Source organism: Ochotona princeps, chromosome 7 (genome assembly GCF_030435755.1).
Source record: "Ochotona princeps isolate mOchPri1 chromosome 7, mOchPri1.hap1, whole genome shotgun sequence".
NCBI classification, from domain to species: Eukaryota; Metazoa; Chordata; class Mammalia; order Lagomorpha; family Ochotonidae; genus Ochotona; species Ochotona princeps.
The window spans coordinates 32,992,216-33,012,785 of NC_080838.1; the positions used below are offsets into that span (position 1 = coordinate 32,992,216).

The 20,570-nt window shown below is 37.7% G+C and overlaps 1 protein-coding gene across 3 annotated transcripts in view; it reads left to right on the plus strand.

Moving 5' to 3' along the window:
* PDE5A (phosphodiesterase 5A) overlaps positions 1 to 20,570 on the plus strand; it is a 151,336-nt gene that overhangs the window by 62,181 nt on the left and 68,585 nt on the right. For all 3 annotated transcript variants that reach the window (XM_058666909.1, XM_058666911.1, XM_058666910.1), the window contains exons 4-7: positions 9,259 to 9,330; positions 10,963 to 11,052; positions 12,917 to 13,054; positions 16,573 to 16,640. In XM_058666909.1, coding sequence (XP_058522892.1) covers positions 9,259 to 9,330; positions 10,963 to 11,052; positions 12,917 to 13,054; positions 16,573 to 16,640 — 368 coding nt within the window. The remainder of the gene's footprint in view (positions 1 to 9,258; positions 9,331 to 10,962; positions 11,053 to 12,916; positions 13,055 to 16,572; positions 16,641 to 20,570) is intronic.

A 20,570-nucleotide genomic window follows, 5' to 3' on the forward strand; every position in this document is an offset into this window, starting at 1 on the left:
AGAATCTGGAATATCTCACTCCATTCTCTTCTTACCTGGAGAGGTTCCTGTGAGAGATCTCCTGTGAATTTAATTGGCATTCCTTTGTATGTCAACTGATTTTTTCACGTGCACACTTAAGGATCTTTTCCTTATGTTCGATTGAAGAGAGCTTGATGGTCATGTGTCTTGGTGAAGATCACTTTTGATCAAGCCTGTTGGGAGTTCTGTGCCCCTCCTGGATCTTGTTTCCCAATTCTTTCTTTAGATTAGGGAAATTTTCCTTTATTATTTCATTAAATATATTTGTAAAACCAGTTTCTCTTTCTGCACCTTGTGGGACTCCCATAGCTCTTATATTAGGCCTCTTAATAGTGGCTTTCAATTCTTGACTGCTTCCAGCTTTTTGTTTGCTTCTACCTAATGATAGGAAATAACTGCCAATTCTGAGATTCTTTATTCTGCTTGCTTCATTCTACTTTGGAAACTCTGCACTGTACTTTTAATTTACTCTACTGTGTTCTTAATTTTTGATGTATCAGCCTTGATTTGCTTTATTGCTTCCTTAAATTCTTTTAACTCTTGTATGTGCTTCTCATTGTTGATCAGAAGCTTTAAAATGAGTTTTCTGAATTCTGTGTCTCCCATTTTCTCGATGTCTTCCTCAGTTAACTCTGAGGTTGGCACAGGGTTTTGCTCCTTTGCAGGGGAGTTTTCAGTAATATTCATTGTGCCTTTGTCTCTTCTCTTGGTCTTGATCATTGTACTTCTGGTTAGCAGAGTCTTCTCCTTGGGGCAGGCTTCTAAGCTTGTCACCCACAGGTCTACAATGCAATTTTACTTATTGCAGTTGGTACACAACTCTGCTTACAGCCACTTGTGCCACAACCTCCATCAAGTTCCAGGTCTGGATTCTTATGTTAGATTTCCACCTGGTCTCCACAGCCCCAACTCCTGGCTCACTACTCTCCGCCTCCTGTGATACTGTGCTGAGGTTGCACCATTGTCTCTGCAACTTTTCTCCCACTTTCAGTTGCAGCAGGTCTCAGGATTAGAGAGACACCAGATGTCCTATATAGCTAGGTTGTTGGTGGCGTTGATTTTGTCGGAATCTGTTGGACATTAGGTCTGGTGCCACATGGACCTAATTTGACCCGTACGATGCCATTGTTGGTATTATTTTCCTGCAGGACCAGTGCAGTCCACTGAACTCAGTGAGTTCTTGCGAGCTCAGCACATGCGCAGTTCACTGTTGTCCATGCAGTCCTAAAGCGTTTGCCACAGTGTACAAAATGGCACCTGACGTACCACTACTAGAGTTCTTTATCTGCTGGCCATCAGATCTGAGGGCTATCCAGACCTGTCTTGGGTGGAACCTGTAGAATGCCACATTGATGCAGTTCACTGAGTCAGAAATGAGTTCACTCCCAGCTCAGCATATGCTCAGTCCTTTCCCTTGCCTTTGCCTCGTTAAACAAAATGGTGCCCAATTCGGCTCCAGAAGGCTGACTGGGCTGTGAAATCCACGCTGTTCTCGCACTGCCTGTCTGTGATCTGCTGCTCTGTCTCTGCTCCTGGTCAAATCAAACGGACCAGCAAGACAGGCAGTTCTTTGTCTGGGTTCACCTCCCAAGCTCCCAGTGAAAGTCCCTTCCCACCTAGTTGCTGGTGGAGTTCTGGCTGCTGGTGGAGTTCAGATCTCCGTTAGCTGAATGCTACTGGAGTATCAGTCACTGCAACACCACACCGTTGTGTCCACTGCTTTCCTGTGTCTGTCAGTCTCCAGGTACCCTTCTGCTGTTGTTCTGTCCTCTCCTATTTCCTGTAATATGTCCTCTCTGCTTCATCCTGATTAAATGTTTCTCTGTCCGTTTAAATGTGTCCTTACCCTATTCCGCCATCTTGATTCCCCGGGGCCAGTTTTTAAAAATGAAGATGCTCGTTCTCTCTAATCACCAGCAAAATGGTAGTGGAAACAATAGAATTCACTTTTATGACAGGTTGACAAATATACAGTTGGGAAAAAACTCTAACAATACTATCTATGAGGATGTGTGTTAACAGAAACACTTATGCATTGCAAGTAAAAGTATGTTTTTATAATCCCTTTAAAAATGTAGCTATGAAAGCTTTATTTGTGCACAAGGAAACCTATGTAGACATTATCTGTAATGCAAAAAAAGGTAAAAGAATTCAAATATCCATCATTTAGGGGTTAAATGAATAAGTTGATGTGGAATGGAATGTTGTATACAAAATGAATGTGCCAAATCTAAATGTATTGCCCTAAATAACAACATTGGATGGCTCTACAAGCTGCCAACCACTGCAAATGATGTGATGTTTTGGGATTTTTTTTATTGATTTGTTCAAGGTTTATTTGATTTTACTTGAAAGAGTTAGAGAGAGAGAGAGAGAGCCGGGGGGGGGGGGGCAGAGAGAGTGGGGGGAGAGAGAGAGGGAGAAACAGAGATCGAGAGAGAGATCCTCCATCCACTGGTTCACTTCCCAAATACCAGTAACAGCCAGAGTATGGCCAGTCTGAAGCTGGAAGCCAGAATTCTGGTCGGCCACATGGATTCAAGGGTCCAAGTACTTGAGCCATCCTCCACTTCTCTCCCAGCTAACCAGCTCTATGGGAAATGGAACAGCCTGTTCTAGAACTGGCATCCTTATGTTGCTATGCCACCATGCTGGCCTCAATGTGATTTTACTTAAGAGTTTTAAAAAACACACCATGCCTTACATATAGGTCTGTGTATTTAGAAAGTGCAATAGACAAGGCTGACTGTTGGGAAAGGGATGGGAGGAAAAAGAATGAGATTAGGAAGAGACAGTTCAATCTAATTTTATGTGAATAATATTGTCAATAAGGAAAACCTCACCATATATTTAACCATCAATAATTCCATGTATCAGTGGTTCTCATGGTATTGTTTTAATCACTGGGCCAATAGCACTTGCATCATCTGGTAACTTTTGGATACACAGATTCTTGAGCCCCTTTCTTGGTCTCCTGAATCTAACCCTGAGGGTAGGGCTTGGAAACTGTTTTAGCAAGACCCCCTACCACCTCTGTTCTAGATGACAAACACAGGGATGTTTAACATCTTTTTCTCTGTGATTTTTCTGTACTTTTCACATCAAAAGTTGGTGACATCATCTTTTCTTTCCCCACCTTGCCCAAGTACTTCTAGGTTGTAAATTGAAACTTATCTCTACATAATTAAAAGCTTGTTAAGTACAGAAACTTCTCACTGTCTTACAAAATTGTCAGCTCTGGATGGATCTCTTAATATCAAATAAAGAGTGGAGGAAAGTGGGCAAATATAATTATTATTTTATTGCCTTTTGTTCAGTAAACATATCACTCTAAACATTTTTTTGTCCCTTTTGATAAATCTTCTGTTATCATCAACAACAAATATCTCAGAAGCATTGAGTGCATTCAGAACAGTATAAAGTGTTGGTGACCCCATAAGGTAGATGTAACTGCAAAGTCAGAGTGAGTAAAGAAAATGAGGTAATGGGAGAATATCATACATTGTCAAATGTATGGCATACACAACTGCCAGAGGAAGTTCCACGGTGAGAGTAAGGGGATGGAGATGGAATTCTGTCCCAAGCCCAACACTCTCTGATTAGGCATCATACTTCATGAGACCAGAGGTGTTTGTCTGTCTCATGATTTTGTCTTCAATTGCCTAGAATGGTAACTAGTGCATATTAGGAATTCAGTGATTTGTTGAATAAAGTGTTTATTGCTGGCTCAATAAATGAATCAAGAAAAGTTTGAAAAGAACATTGGGGGCTATGAAGGTAGGGAAAGGGATTCTTTCCTGGCTCATATAAATATTAAGGTTTTGTTTCATTGTGTGGTATCCCTATTACCTGTGGTGAGACTACCTGGAATCATTGTAATGAAGACATTCATGGTGGGGAGAGATAGCTAAGAGTTGTACTCTGATTTCTTTTCTCCCATGTTTTTAGTCTCCATGCTGGGCATCCCTGTAACTGTGAACAGGAATACTTAGAGGGATTGATTCATGACCTCAGTAAATGTCAGACAGCTGCTTGTGAAGGAAGAAATTGCTCACTGCATCAATGATCAGTTATTCCCCAAACAGCCAGCTGTCACATTCCACCAGGCTCACCCAGTAAGAGTCAGGTCTTGTCCTTTGTGTCACTAAAAGGACAGGGAATCCTGTAAGAAAATTACCATCTGTGTTGTGGAAAGTACCAGTACAATTAAAAAAAAAAAAAAGATGCTTCTTTGTACTTAAAAAGAAAAAATAAAGTAATAGTGGAGAACCTGCATTAAGTAGCTAAAAGATAGCCAACAGTGAATAGTATTTTTGATGCAGAAGTTGACATTGGTAGGGACTTTTTTTTAACATCTATAATGGCTGACGGAGTCTTGCACCGAAAGTGATCTTTGAAACCTGACATTTAAAGACCCTTAGTTAACAGTCACTTGACCTGAAGAAAATTAATTAATTTGTTTAAAGGAGCAACAGATGATTTTTGGATCAACACATGGAGGGCAGAGGGTACTAGTTTTGCTCCCAATTCTTAAAATTCAGGGAATTAACTTGTTCTGTGTCTTTCATCGTCTGACCTTGAACAAACACTCTTTCATCTATTCTATTTTTGTCTGATTTTTTTTTATCAGGGTTGCTTTAAAATGTCATCCATCTAGAGATTGAGCCACATATACACATAAGATAAATTTTCCTCATCAGATAATTCTAAGCAAATTTGATTGCATTGCTTTTTGTGGAAATTATATCCCACTAATCATCCTTAGAGAAATTAACTACTACTAAGTCTATAGAATCATTAAGTTAAATAACCAGTTACCAAAAAGGAGAAGAAATATGTATACATATACACATATTTAGATGTGTGTGTTTGTGTATGTATAAATATGTAAAATATAAACAATAATATGTATAAATACATAAATACACACACATATATATATCATCAAGTTGTCTAATGAAGACCTTTTCCTTTAAAAAGACAAATATCTAGTGTTCAGGAAATACCAAGTAAGTTTTGAAACCTTTGAACTAGGTTTCTGCAGACTGAAAAATACATAAGCTAGAATTCACCAAAGCCAGCTTTTGAAACACACAAATGAGCTCAAGAAAGGGAAAACCATAGGTGCTAGAACCAAAGATCTAAAGTGAGAAAATAGAGTGACCAAAAGCCAAATGGGCCCATGGAGGTTCAAGGTTCCATCTAGTGAGAGTAGGGTATGTGAGGGTAACATCTATAGGCCATAAAATGAAATTGGTGCCTACAGAAAGTCTAAGTTTGCAAAGTTCCTTCCATGACCTTGGGCCTAATATAGCAGCTGGGAGAAGCAACAGGGATGCTTGCTTCTGCCTATACCAAAAGAGGACAAGTTTCCACCTCGGTGCAGTGAAAGGACAAACAGCATAACAGTGTCTGCTCACTGCCTGACTCAAGAAACAAAGTGTCATGGAAAACAGTCCCTGCAGAGGACAGAAAGTAGTATCTAAAGGAAGGAGAAGAAAGACAGGTTTGAAGAGAAGAATCAAACATAAGTTTCAGAAAATAACATAGTCATCAAAACTGACTAACATTGTATACTCCACCTGGTTTCCAAGACTATGTTCATTTAGCCAGGGAGAAAACTTTTGCCTAGAGTTAGAAATAGTACTTACCATCCAGAGTATAAAGCATGTAGATAAGAACTAAATTGAGACTGAGGTTTAGGTTTTAATAAGGAGAGAGTTCTGAAGACAATCCCCATGTCTACTGAAAAATCTCGTTTTAATTGCTCTTGCACTTCCAAGGGAAATGCTATATATCCAATGGGAATGGGCCTTGTTTAATTCTGCCATTCTAGTATGGATTGCTTCTCTTTCACCCTAGCATTATCTTCCTTTTAATCTCTCCCCTACGATCCCATATCATCATTCAGACACTCCACATACAGATCATTGTCTAGGTTGAGAGTATTAAGTTAGCAGCCATGGACTACAGTGACCTAACTAGCCCATGCAAACTTTGACCTGAATTCTAGGGGACTCCAAGGAACTACTCTAGATAGTATCATGTTTATTTGGTTTCAGAAGATTACATTGTGCAGATTTTATTTTTCTTTTAAGACTTAGAAAAAACTATCATTACAAGTCAATTTGTGGTAATATAATACTAAACCATTAATACGAGTATAGTTTATTGGCCATTTTTAAAGCAGCTGGCATTGGGGATTTAGCCCAATGGCTAAGATGTCAATTAAGACTCCCATATGCTGTGCCACAGTACCTAGATATGATGTCTGACCCAGGCTCCTGACTATCTCTGGAAGTCAGTGATGATGCCTCAAGTATTTGGAGCCCTGCCTCCCTCATAGGAGATTTGTGTTGAGCTCCTGGTTCCAGCCTCTAGCTCAGGCCCAGCCTTGACTGTCATGTGGGTAATAAACCAGCAGCTGAGAACTCTACCTTTCTCTGTCCACCTCTAAAATAATTTTTAAGATGTTATTTTTTTAAGATTTATTCATTTATTTGGAGCAAGGGGGAGTGTAATTCCCATCTACCAGTTTAACTGTCCAAACACCAAGGGCTAGACCAACACCAGAACTGGGAGACAGGAACTCAATATAAGTCTTCCACATGAGTGGCAGAAACTTGCCAACTTGAGCCATTATCTCTGACTTTTGGAAGCCCCATGTCTACATTAGCAAGAAACTGAAATCAGAAGCCAAAAGCAGGAGTGCTGCTCAGTCCTATACAGGGCATGTGTATCCTAACTGACAGCTTAACTACTAGGTGAATTATCATCCTGCATTGTATGTTGGAGTAAGCAGACCTCTCCCCACCTACTTTCTTGTCAAGCACATTGTATCACATAGCTTCAAGTACAGTGTATCAAGTATACCTCAAATTGTATAATTCCCTGGTTTCAACTCATCTTGTTTAAAATGAAGATTCAGGAATTAAATCTTTCTTTTGTAAAGCCATTTTTTTAGGACAGGTGTTTGGTGTAGCAGTTAACACATCCACTTGGAGTGCATACTTCCCATGTCCAAGTCACTGGGGTCCAATCCTGGCTGTGATTCCAGCAGTCTGCTAATGCACATCCTGGGAGGCAACAAGTGATGGCTTAAGTAGTTGGTCTCCTCCCACCTACTTTACAGACCCTGACTGAGTTTGCAGCTTCTATTTTGGTTTAGCTCCCAATTGTTATAAGGCATTTGGGGAATGAACTAGTGGTTGAAAACTCTCTCTCTTTGCCTTCCAAATAAAATAAACAAACATTATGTTGTATGTTGATGCACCATTTTTCAAAATATTTTTATGTTTATTTGTTTTTTTTTTTGAATTCTCTATTTTTCATGATATTGTTCCTTAGGCTCAAGGACTTCCCCTTCTACCCTCCCCAAACTCCCTTCCCCTATATTATAACAATAGTTTGGTCATTCAACAACAGTCACAAAACCATCATTCTGCTATTTAAGTGTATCTTGACATTGTAAGTATAGAGAATGATATACAGTCTACCCATTTTTGATCCTGAGATCCTTCAGTGTAGTCTTTATTCCAAAGTTTTATCTTTGATACATAGTAGGCACCTCAGCTGAGGAATTGAATGAATTAATGAACACTTAAAATACCAAGTTAGACCATGCTACTGTCTACTAGACCCAATGACCCCCAATGGTTCCATCAGCTTGGTTTCAAGTGAATAAGCCTGGCTACAGAACATGTCTGACCTTAGGCTGAGCTTTCCTAGGTGTTTAGTCTCTGAGGTTAAGACGTGCAGAAAGCTGTCAACAGCTTAGAGTGTAAAATAAAAGTTGAACTAAATGCAATAAAAAGGCCCAAATTCTTCGGTCCGTTAAGCCAACATGGGAGACCCATTTGGACTTCAGAACTCCAGGCTTTGACCTGGCTGAACCCTGCCTGTGGCCACTAGGAGAGGGAACCACCAGATGGGAGCTAATTAGCTAGTCATCATCCATCTCATTTCTAATAAGTAAATTTTAAAACTATATAAAATTTAAGATAACTGCACAATTCTGCTTATTATTGTCACCATCCTTTCTCTCTCTCTCTCTCTCTCTCTCTCTCTCACACACACACACATAAAAGAAACGGGTAGAAAAGAACAGAAACCACTTCAGCCATCATGGATCTATTTCTCCTTCCATCTTCTGCTATCCTAGAGAGAATTTTGCATGCTTTTTATTAAAGCTAAGCATCTAGAGTTGTTACAGATCTATTTCTCCTTCCATCTGCTACCCTGGAGGGAATTTTACATACTTTTTTAAAATTAAAGCTAAGGATTTAGATTGAGCTGAAAAAATGAAAATGAAACTTCCATACAAAACCAGGAACTGCACATTCCTAAAATACAACCATTTGGAAGATAGTATTTTATTTCATAGGTACTGCCTTGAGGGAAGGAAAGAATCGAATAAATAAAGAGAAGCCAAAAGTAAGTTAATTGAAGTTATTTCTAGGACTAATGGAAAAAGTCATACCGAAGTTGGAATTAAGCAAGTCAGGGAGATACACTTTGAAGCTGGAAGATGAGAGGATTCGTAAAGTTTTGCTAAACCTTTTATAGAAAGTTAAAGTATATTCACAAAGTTTGGCTCTGGAGGTGTAATTTGTCTTTCAAATACCTTAAGATCTATTTGAAATACAGCTCAGCCTGTTAATTTCTATTTTTATTTTCCCCAAAATATACCTGTTAATAAAGAGAAGCTAGACTGACTCCCTACCTTAAGCATTCTTTTTTACCTTCCTGATCACCCTATATTCCTGCTGTGATTGGCCCCTGGGTCCTGTTAACACTCTTAGTGAAGGAACCCCAGCCCTCTTTAAATGTACTTAATGTAAAATGCGCATTGAATAGTCTATTCAAAATGAAATAAAAATGTTTTGGTTATTTTCAAAATCTATGGAAAATATTTACTTCAGTATAATATTTACTTTCAGTGATTTCAAAAATTCATCCACAAATGCAGGGCAAAATCACAGACTCTAATATAATTTGTTCTCCATAAAATTAAACACATTCTTTGACAGTGTTTGGGGGAAAGGCATGTGATAAATGATACAGAACTTGTCCAAATGCTGGGCTGTTTTTTATTTTGTGCTATTTAATACCATGCCTAGTATTTTGTAGCTAAATGTTATTTTAACGCCCTCTGGAATATCTACTGTAAACACACAGGCATAAATTTATACTAGTCATTCAGTCATGGAAAAACATGTCACTTTTCTTTCCTTCTAGGTTGTTGGCGTGGCCCAAGCCATCAACAAGAAATCAGGAAATGGTGGGACATTCACTGAAAAAGATGAAAAGGTACCAAAATTTCTGCCTGGCATGAAGCTAGTTTTTGGAAAATGCTTTCTTCTTGCTCTGTATACACTTCTAAGGATCACCCATTGCCAAGATGGTTGAGCTCATAAAGCATCATGGCTAAAAATGGTTTAAAAGAATCAGAAGTATCTCTTCAGCTAAATACAGTTTTGATTTAACTTGGGAGAGACTGGGTGTTTCAGTGCGTGGACTCCCCCCAAAGCTCTGCTCACCACGCCACCAAGCCCCCTCTGCCCCTTGTGTGTTGGAGCCACATAGAAGAAGATGGATAGTGCTTTAACCATCTCATTGACCTTTCACCACTGCTATAAAGAAATTCAATGTCAGCTTAATAGTAATAAAAAATTTACAATAAAAAAGGAGAAATTCAACCTTCAGTATGAAAACACCCTAAAAACGTTGCTCCAAGATTAGCATGCCAGGTTGGCTGAAAACTGGAATTGCTTCCTGATGAAGCAAATTTCCCAATGTTTTATAAGCTTTCCACACAGACGGTGGGGCGCCAAGGTGCAAATTCAGTCTGAATGATGTGAATTTTGCTTCAGAAAAAGCAGCAGTAAGCATTATTTTATTACTCTTTCTCATCCAACTCCGAATGAATATGTAGTACACACCACATTGATGTGCTAACCATTTAAGCAAGCTCCCCGGCATGTTTCTAACTTCTTTCTAGTGGCAGCTTTTCTTATTTCTCTTCTTGAGTCATATTATATGCATGTCATTGTGACTGAATTCTTCCTATTCCAAAACCATTGCTATTTATGTTGCTCCACTGAAAATGAGAAGGAGCTTTGAATGTTCATGCCAGACAGTTATTTTTCTCTCCATGCTATAGATGGATTAACCCGTGTTTGAATTGCTCCAGAAAATGTCAAGGACCTCTGTAAATCAGTTATTGACGTGTGACTTCCTGTTCCATTAATGACACCTGAGATTCTTTAGTGGGAAAGACGGTTCTTAGATTACTGTTGTATTCATCATTATGTTAATCATCATGTTAACCACTTGTCAAGTAATTTACAGTTTTTAGGTCCTATCACATCTTGGCAAAATTAAAGCTATAATTCTGAAATAGCATGCTGCTTAAAGATTTATTTTATCCCATAATTAATATGATTGTAAGCATATCATACTAGTATAGTATGAAGTAGTAAATCCATGTTAAAAAGAGACTATTTAAATTAATATTTGCAAGTTTATAAATCTTTGCCTTTAAGCTATTATTGCTAGTCTGCTTTTAACAAGGATGTGAGCTTTCTTTTGCTGCTGCAACAAGTTGCAAACTATTTATTTAGTCTCAGAATAGATCCAGATTTTGCACAGATCAAGTCGCTATTCCAAATGATATAAAGAAAACTTTGTTAGTCCCTCTCCTCTTTCTCCTTATTAGTTTACATCTAACACATGGTCGAACTAATATTTGACACCATGTCATTTCACCAACACTGAGTTTGCACTAGTTCCAATTTTATACAGAACAAATATCTATGCTTCTGGCTTTCTCATATTTATTAGAAGTATAAATACTTCTGGATGTATTTTGTGTTTCAGAAAATATAGCTCAGCCATTGTGTGGACAGTTCTGACTTGGCTGTTGTCTTATGGATTTTCTAGGACTTTGCTGCTTATTTGGCATTTTGTGGTATTGTTCTTCACAATGCTCAACTCTATGAGACTTCATTACTGGAGAACAGGAGAAACCAGGTAAGTCTGGCAAGTGAAGAGGAAAAGGGATACCATTCCTCTAAAAACAAAGTTCTGCAAATAATGAATGCACGTTCTTAAAACTCCCAGAAATATTGGTTGAGTTTCTAAATGTTTTAATCTGTATCTCCTAATTGTTATTTTCATGTCTGTTTTCTATGTTCAGTTGTTTTGAATAGTACTCATCAGCCTAAGTATTTTAAATAATTAAAAATTTTATTTTTACTTAAAAGACAGATTTTACAGAGAGAAAGAGAAACAGAGAGATCTTCCATCTGCCTCTTCATTCCCCAAATGGCTGCAATGACTGGAGCTCAGCAAGTCTGAAGCCAGGATGCAGAAAGGGGCATCTTCCAGGTTGCCCATGTGGGTGCAGAGTTCCAAAGACTAGGGCCATTCTTTGCTCCTTTCCCAGGCCACAAGCAGGGAGCTGGATTGGAAATGGAGCAGCCAGAACTTGTACTGCTGCTTATGTGAAATGCCAGCACTGCAGGTGGAGAATTAGCCTACTATGTCATGATGCCCCCCTTTGATCTTACCCTTATTTTCCATTGTCATCATATCACTGTTTGAAGTTACTGTGTGGGTCATATAGTGATCTTAAATAATGTATTCAATTCTTGCTTTATTCACTATTCTGTACTTTATGGTTTGTGATTCTACAGTTCCTTTTGAAAAAGTGTTTATGATTACTATGACAATGTTGATATTATTTTTATATATACCTTCTACTTTGTTGTGATATTTCTGAATTCCTTTCTTTTTTCCTTAGACTGTTTGCCCTTGTATTCTTCACTTTTTGGTGTTTATTTCCTCCTCAAACTCTCTGTTGTATTAGGCATTCTGTTGAGTTGTCCCTTTTCTTGGAAGTGTCCAAACTGAGCTTCTTCATCTTTGATTTGCATTGTTATTTGCTTGACAGGTGGTATGTGGGGAGACAGAGAGAGAAACTTCCCATCTGTTGTTCACTTCCCAAGTACTAGCTCCCTCTTTGTAGCCTGAGAAAGCATCAAAGGATGTCCAAAGCCTTGCGACCCCTGTACCCACCTGGGAGACTCAGACAAAACTCCTGGCTCCTCACTTTGGATTGGCTCAGCTCCAGCTGTTGCAGCCATTTGGCGAGTGAACCAGTGAATGGAAGATATTTCTCTCTGTCTCTTTTCTCCATGAATTTCATCTGCCTTTCCAATAAAAATAAATATTGTTAAAGAACAACTTGTGTTAATAACGTGTCGAGCTTCCATTGTCTTCAGCTGTACTTTTATATGTTTTTCCCACTTCATTCCTGCCACCCCTTGATCCAGTCCCCATTCATAACACATGAATGTCAGCATAGCACCTCCTTCTGCAGTCTAGCACAGTCCAAATTGCTTCAAAAGTATTCAAGTCTTTGATGGTTTCTTCTCTGCTTAACCCTGCGATCTCAGTTTTTCTCTTTGTATTCTATGTTCCCATAAAGCTTGATCACAGCTTTCAGTGTGCTGCTTTAGCTCAATTCCATTTGCCTGAAATGCTTCCTTTCTGCCCATATAGCATGTTATGTATAAGATACTATCCCAAATGCTTTACAGATATTTTGATCCTTAATAGACCTATGTTTTTGTGTTAGTAACCCTGTTTTCTAAAACTTTTCCTAGGTCACAGATCTCACAGAAACGAAAGTTGGAATTAAAAACTGATTACTCTGACTGCAGACTCTGCTTTTAATCACTGTTCTATCTATATAAACTACCAATAGGGAATTTAGTTTGGAAGCAAATTTAATACTTGAATACAAACCTGGTCATACCTCGCTTGTACATCATTGCATTGCTTTAATAATTGCAATTACTAAATGATGACCTCTGCTTTTTTTTTAATCTAGGTGCTGCTTGACCTTGCCAGCTTAATTTTTGAAGAGCAACAATCGTTAGAAGTAATTTTAAAGAAAATAGCTGCCACCATTATCTCATTCATGCAGGTGCAGAAATGCACCATTTTCATAGTGGATGAAGATTGCTCCGTGAGTACACAACATGACCTTTTTATTTTCATAAAGACAGAACTTGGGGGCTAGTATTGTGGTATATCTGGTAAAGCTTTCACCTGTGATGCTGCCATCTCTTATGGGCACTGGTTTGTGTCTTGGTTTCTCTGCTTCTGATCCATCTTCCTGCTGGTGGCCTGGGAAGACCAGAAGAAGTTTGCTCAAGTGTTTAAGCCCCTAACATCCACGTGGAAGCCCCATGTGGAGTTCCTAGCTTCTAGGTTCAACCTGGCCCTGTACTGGCCATTGCAGCCATTTGGGGGAGTGAACTAGTAGATAGAGGATCCCTCTCTCCTACTCTCTTCTCTCTTCTTTCTCTCTTTCTGTCTCTCCCTCTGTCTCTCTGTCTCTGTCTCTCTCTCTGTCTTTCACTGTTGGGAATTGCTATGAACAGATTGATTCCCATTCTAACTGTGTTGATTAGACCTATTTCTTTTCATCAAGACTTATTTAGAAACTGGATAGTATTGCCCAATACAGAGAGGATATCTACATGTACTGATAAAATCCCATATCCTTAACCAATGATGGAAAACCAATCAACTGGGGCTGACCCTGTGGTGTTGTTGCAGATAAAGCTGCCTCCTGCAATGCAGGCATCCCAAATGAACACTATTGCTCCACTGCTGAACCAGCTCCCTGCTAATGTTCTTGGGAAAACAGAAGAAAACAGCCCAAGTCCTTGGGCACCTACTCTCATGTTGGTGAACTGGAAAAGCTCTTTCTCTTTTTCTCCCTCTCTCTCTGTAGCTCTGCCTTTTACACAAATAAAATAAATCTTTCTCTTTCTAAGATTGCAATTCTTTTAAAAAAGAAAAGATTGGTTTATTTATTTGAAATGCAGATTTACAGAGAGAAATTTTTTCTGCCCACTGGTTCATTCCCCAAACGGTCACAATGGCTGGGGCTGTGCCTGTCCAAAACCAGTAACTAGGAACTTCACCTGGGACTCACACATGGGTGGCAGGACCCATGCACTTGGGTCATCTTCAGATGCTTTCCCAGGCACTTTAGCAGGGAATAAGCTCAGAAGTAAAGCATTTGAGACTTAAAACACTGCCCTTGTGGGATGCCAGCACCAAAGCTCCAGCTCCGAAGTAAGTCGAAAGAAGAAAGAGAGAGAGGGCCCGGCGGCGTGGCCTAGTGGCTAAAGTCCTTGTTTTGCACGCACCAGGATCCCATATGGGCGCCGGTTCTAATCCCGGCAGCTCCACTTCCCATCCAGCTCCCTGCTTGTGGCCTGGGAAAGCAGTTAAAGATGGCCCAAAGCTTTGGGACCCTGCACCCACAAGGGAGACCCGGAGGAGGTTCCTGGTTCCCGACTTCGGATCAGCGCAGCACTGGCTGTTGCGGCTCACTTGGGGAGTGAATCATCGGATGGAAGATCTTCCTCTCTGTCTCTCCTCCTCTCTGTATGTCTGACTTTGTAATAAAAATAAATAAATCTTTAAAAAAAAAGAAGAAGAAAGAGAGAGAGAGAGAGAGAGAGAGAGGGAATGAAGGAAACCAATAAGCTGTTACAATTGGTAGATTTCAGTTTTTTTATTTGTAAAATGAAAAAACGTTTTTGGATATGGTAAAGATGATGTACTCTGTGGTGCCAGGTGCTTGCTCACAGGCCACTTGCCTGGAGTTTGCCAAAAGATGCTAGATACCAGCACCAGGAATTTTCTTTCTGAAATTTTTCTTCCTTCTCAACCTATGAACCATTATTGCTGGAATATTTCTTTTTGATATGGAATATCTCTTTTCGATGTGTAATATTCTTCCTCCATTAGGTGCTTTCTTTTTCCTTTAGTCTACACATAGGCAATTCATTGTTGAATTAACAGGAAAGAGTGATGCTACCACTGTTGTTGGTTATTTGCAATCCTTATGTGGTATCTGGGTTGATGTTTTGGGGAAAATGTAGAATGTAGAAGGCATTGAATGCTTACAGAGTATCTGAAATGTTTAATTGACTCAGATACTGACTAGATTATGTGATCCAACATAATCCGATTCATCTTGTGTATGTATGTGTCAAAAAGAAGTATTGATTAATACACAAATGTAATTAATAGAATATCAAATAATAGATCACTGAGCCAAAACCTGATCAGTATTTTCACAGCTATTTTGTATTTTCAGTTATAAAATTCTTAGCATAGAGGTGATTATGAGGTAGTAACTATCCTTCTAAAGTTCAGGCCAAAATTCATTAAAGTGATATGTAAATTCATCATTTTTCATGCCCTGCTCTTTAGCATTTAATATTTGAAAGTTATACATGAGATATTTCTTTTTTAGACAACTTAAACATCGCTTTAATTAGCATTCAGTGCATGCTTCTACCATTTATCATGGTAGCAAATTCATTTGGATCAGTGGCACGTAGCACTGTACCTCATGTTTTGTTCATTTTTTGACATCTTGTTAGATTTAGAAAATGCATTAGATGTCTTGGTGCTCATTTATATTACAATTTTTTTTTACTAAAACATTATAATGTGAGCCAAAATCAAACTTTAAGCAAAAGAAAAGGTACCTTTTTTTCATGATTATCACATCATTGTTCTATTTCTTCATTTTGTTCTAATTCTATATTCTGTTGTAAATATAACATGGATACAAATATGCATTCTGAGTTTCAGTATAACTTTGAAAGCATTTCTCTAGTGTTCACAATTATTTTATATATTCATATATAATGTATATTATATGTTTTATATTTATATATTAATATATTTCCATAATCATAATGTAATAGTAACACATTATTGAATTAAAATATTACTGAATGATACATCTTTTCAAAGAAGGCATTCTTTAACTGGAATTTAGCATTAATAAATGTGTGTCTAATGACAAAATTTAAGTACTTTGAATAAATATAGAAAATTGGAAAAAATGTTTAGTTTGTTTATGGAGAGGTAAAAAATTCTCATCTGTTTGTTCACACTCCACAAGTCCATGACAGCTAGGCCAAAGCTGGGAGTTGGGGACAGAATCCGAAGTCTCCCACCTGGATGTGGCACTTGAGCCATCACTGGCACCTCCACGGTCTGCAGCAGCAGGAAGCTGGAGTCGGGGGTTAGAGGCAGGCTCCACAGCCACTGGCTCTGATAGCAAACACAGGTGTCTCAGGCAGGACCACACCAAATGCCTACTGGAACACAGAGAAATTTTGAAGTGAATAGATTTAATACTTGATAAATAAAAATAGACAAAATAGTACACGAAGTTTTTTTGTAAGTGAAAATCAAAAGCTGTGTAAACAAAGCCTTGATTGATAGAAATTACCATTGAGGATGTCACAAAATGTGTAGTTAGGCAAGTATAATTTGAGAATAAGTAAAAATAAATGTGTAGTTAGGCAAGTATAATTTGAGAATAAGTAAAAATATATGAAAAGTGTTGGTGTCTAATTGCACAGTACATAATTCTGTGTCTAGATAGCATCCATAGCTTTGTCAAACTTAATTAAAACATATCTGTTGTCATTCTGTTTTCAGGATTCTTTTTCTAGCGTGTTTCACATGGAATGTGAAGAATTGGAAAAATCATCCGATAACTTTACAAGGTAAAAATGTATTCTCTATTTTTATTACAGGTGTATAATATTGGCTAATGAATTACTTCATGATCTGTTTGACTAAAGACATATAAATATAACCTACAGGCCAGTTTTCCTCCAAAATAATTTTATTTGTGAATATACTTCTCTGTTTCTCTACAGTTGATCTGCCTGAGAATTATTTTGTTCAGTGAATTGTGCAAAAAATCACTGTAATATTCAGTAAAGTGTTTTTATGAACAGATTAATTAAAAACCTATAAATACTGTATTTTAGGTAGTTTTATTCATTGCATAATGAACCCTTACTGGAAATTTCATTGTCTTCTAAACACTGTTTTCTGTTAGGCTATTCTGATTTGGACTTGCCCTTGAGGATTTAAATAACACCAAGAAGTTTATAGTGCCCATGTTTATTGCCAGCACACATATCTCACCTAAAAACAGATCAGATGTCTCCATAGTAGTTCAGAGCTTTTCCACATTTTTCACTGTTTTCAAATTTGTAATCATTTTATGCTGCTGTGTTACTAACAAACAACATAAATGACTTACTTCATATATCTTATAGATATTATCCTAATTGTACACTATAAAATATAAAGATGGCATGTAACTTTCAAATTTCTGAAGAATTTTAAATGGATATAAACTACCAAATGTTCTTTATTGTACTTCTTTTTCATCCTTGGCAAAAAATAAACAACAACAACAACAAAAAAAACTTTTGCGTTTTCAAGTGATAAGCTATCCTAAGGAATATATATTTTCTAGGCTAATATGTTAGGAATGTATTGCTTATTGTTCCTTTTTTCCTACTATTTTACTTATTTATTTATTTATCTGTTATTGATATGGTATCTAAAATCCTCATATGGATATAGAACATGATTTTAATTATACAACTTGATAGTGAAGTTCTAGGTTTTTTCAGGGCAGTTGATTGAGTAGAGAATTATTTCATGTAATGTGTGGTGTCACTGTGAATATCCTAGGGTTCTTAGTGACTATGTATCTTGGTGTTAGCACTTGAAAAATTAGCTTTGTGCACATGTAGACTATAGAACATTTCTATAACATGAATGACAAGGACTCTAGGTCACTACTGTTGAATAAAATGGGTAGAGAGCACTAGTATTGTTTACCTAACAGCTAAATGCATTACTCAAACCTTGATTAGATCCCAGTGGAAAACAAAACTAAACAAAACAAAACAGTTCCCAAAGCCATTTTTAGAAAAGTTGGACATTTGCGTGTTTACTGGATACTACATGGGTGATGGTGACTTTTTTTTTTAATTAAAGCAATTATCATTAGTTGAAGAATGTTCTTCGTTTTAAGAGATTCATGCTGAAACATCTGAGGATAAAGTATAATAATGTCTACAACTTACTTTAACGTGGTGCAGCCAAAGGTTAAAAAAAAGTAGATCTATTAATATTTGCTATAGTAAATAAATAATGTATGCACACATACAAGCATAGATAAGGCTGTCTGGATGTGACAAAATAATAAAAACTGTTGAAACCAACAGCAGGATGTTAACTTCTTTTTCAGTTTTTATTGAATTATACTCTGTATTTAAAATTATTCCTCATTTTAAAATGGGGGAAAAGGTATTTATAAGTAGAAACAGAATAATGTAAAAAAAATCTCTGCAGATCATATTCAAAGAACTGCTGGAGTGTGCAAGGGCAAGTATGGAGTTCCTCATGATGTGGTGCGGAGGCTGCATGCTGGGCCTCCTCAGGGTCCCCGTGTGTGATGAGGCCCTTCCTGGTCCTCCTCAGAGCCCCTGGCTATACCACAGGGCCCTGATGATCCTCCTCAGAGCCCCTGGATGTGTAATGTGGCCTCTCCTGGTCCTCCTCAGGGTCCCCTCGTGTGTGATGAGGCCCCTCCTGGTCCTCCTCAGAGTCCCTGGCTATACCGCAGGCCCCTGCTGGTCCTCCTCGGGGTCCCCGTGTGTGATGAGGCCCCTGCTGGTTTTCCTCAGAGTCCCTGGCTGCACCATGGGCCCCTGCTGGTCCCCCTCTGCTGTGCTGAGAGGAGTGGTGGGTGTGGAGAGCTTAGAGGTCTGCAGAGGCAACAGCGTGGCCCTTAACCTGGACCTTTCCCTTTCTCCTTTCCCCGCATCTCTTGTGTCTCATTCTCAAGTGTTCTGTGGAGGTGGATAAACTACTCATCCCACGGTGGCTTAGAGTTGTTACTTTGTACATAGGCATATTAATATCAAAGCTCATTATTGTGAAACTGCTACATTAACAATATGATATAATGAAAGTGCTTTTAGTTTTTAAAAAATTAGAAAAAAACAGAGGACAGAGATATAATTTTGGCACAAATAAGAAATTCTTTGGATTCATAAAATCTACCTGAGATAAGGCTTGTGTGCAGAAGGGTGTGGAATGGTGTCAAGGCTGGTGGGGTGTAGTGGCTGCACAGTTTTTTAATTCACATGGTCATAATTGATTGCCAATCTTTACTCTCCCTTTTTCTTATTGGTCATTAGCTGAAGCTTAATATCTCATCCCCAAACCTGTTGTTTGCTAAAACACATGCTGTTTGCATTTTCTCCCACATTTGACATTACATTAGTTTGCATTGAGTTTTTTAGTGTACAATAATATATGACTGATCTCGTATACAATTCTGGTACTAGACCATAGCTTTGTTCAGTTATGAAATTTATTATCCTTTAGAAGATCACTAATATATATTATATTGATTTTACAATGCTCTAACATCTTGGTTACCTTTTTTTACTCTTTTTATAAATTTTATTTATTTTTTATTATTATTATCATTTTATGATACAGTTCCATAGGCTCCTGGTATTTCCCTTATCCCAGCCCCAATTCTCCCCCCCACCTAGTTCTTCTATATCATTACTAACATATAGTTCTTCATACACAGTCATATGTCCATCATTGCGGGCATGGACAATGGCAGAGAGTCCAGAATCCTATTGTCAAGATACAGTAAACAGTTTCATTATAAGTCCATCTTTGTCTGGAAGTAGAAATGCATACTACATTGTATCCTCACATCTAGGTATGTTGGTCTCCATTTCACAGCTACTGTACATCCCCTCAAATGAAAAGTCATAATACAAAATCAACAATTGAAAGAAAAATAGAAATTTGCAATGCCATGAAGTTAAATAGATATGACAGTCTCCATTACACAGTTACTATACATCCCCTTAAATGAAAAGCCACAAAACAGAATCAACATCAGGAAGAAAAAAGAAATTAACAACACCAAGAAGTTAAATAACATGCTACTAAATGACTAACATGTAGCTGAAGAAATGAAAATCAAAAACCTTCTGCAGAAAATGATGCTACTGTATGATCTATGAGTCACTGAAGAATTTAATCAGAAGAAAGTGTTTTTGAAGAGATGAAACTAAAAGAAAACATCAAACCCCATGCGATATAGATTCCGCTGATTTTTGTTGGTGAAATTTGTCTCTTCTAGACAACAAACAGATGGGTTTTGTTACCTTCTTAAAACAAATAATTAGAAAAGTTTCTAGTTAAGACACATGTAAATATTTGAATATTTGTGTATTGTATAAGAAATGAATTTCTATATTTATAAACATACACACTGATTCTACTTATTTACTTTTATCTTCATAGTACAATACAAAAATTGACATGATATATGTATTAAAGTGTGAAATGATGAGTTATTATATTTACCTAGCATAGATCTTAGGTCTATGTAACTATAGACTATCGATATTTTGATTTTTATTATTAATACAACAATGTCTTGTAATTTTAAAGATGGGGAGCAAGCCCACTGACCTGGTAGAATAGTGACCTCTGCTGGTGAATATGCATTCTTAAAACAGCAAAAGCAAAATCTAATTTGTTTCTGATGAATACCACATTTCCCTTTTTGTAGACAAAATGGAAGGTATCTA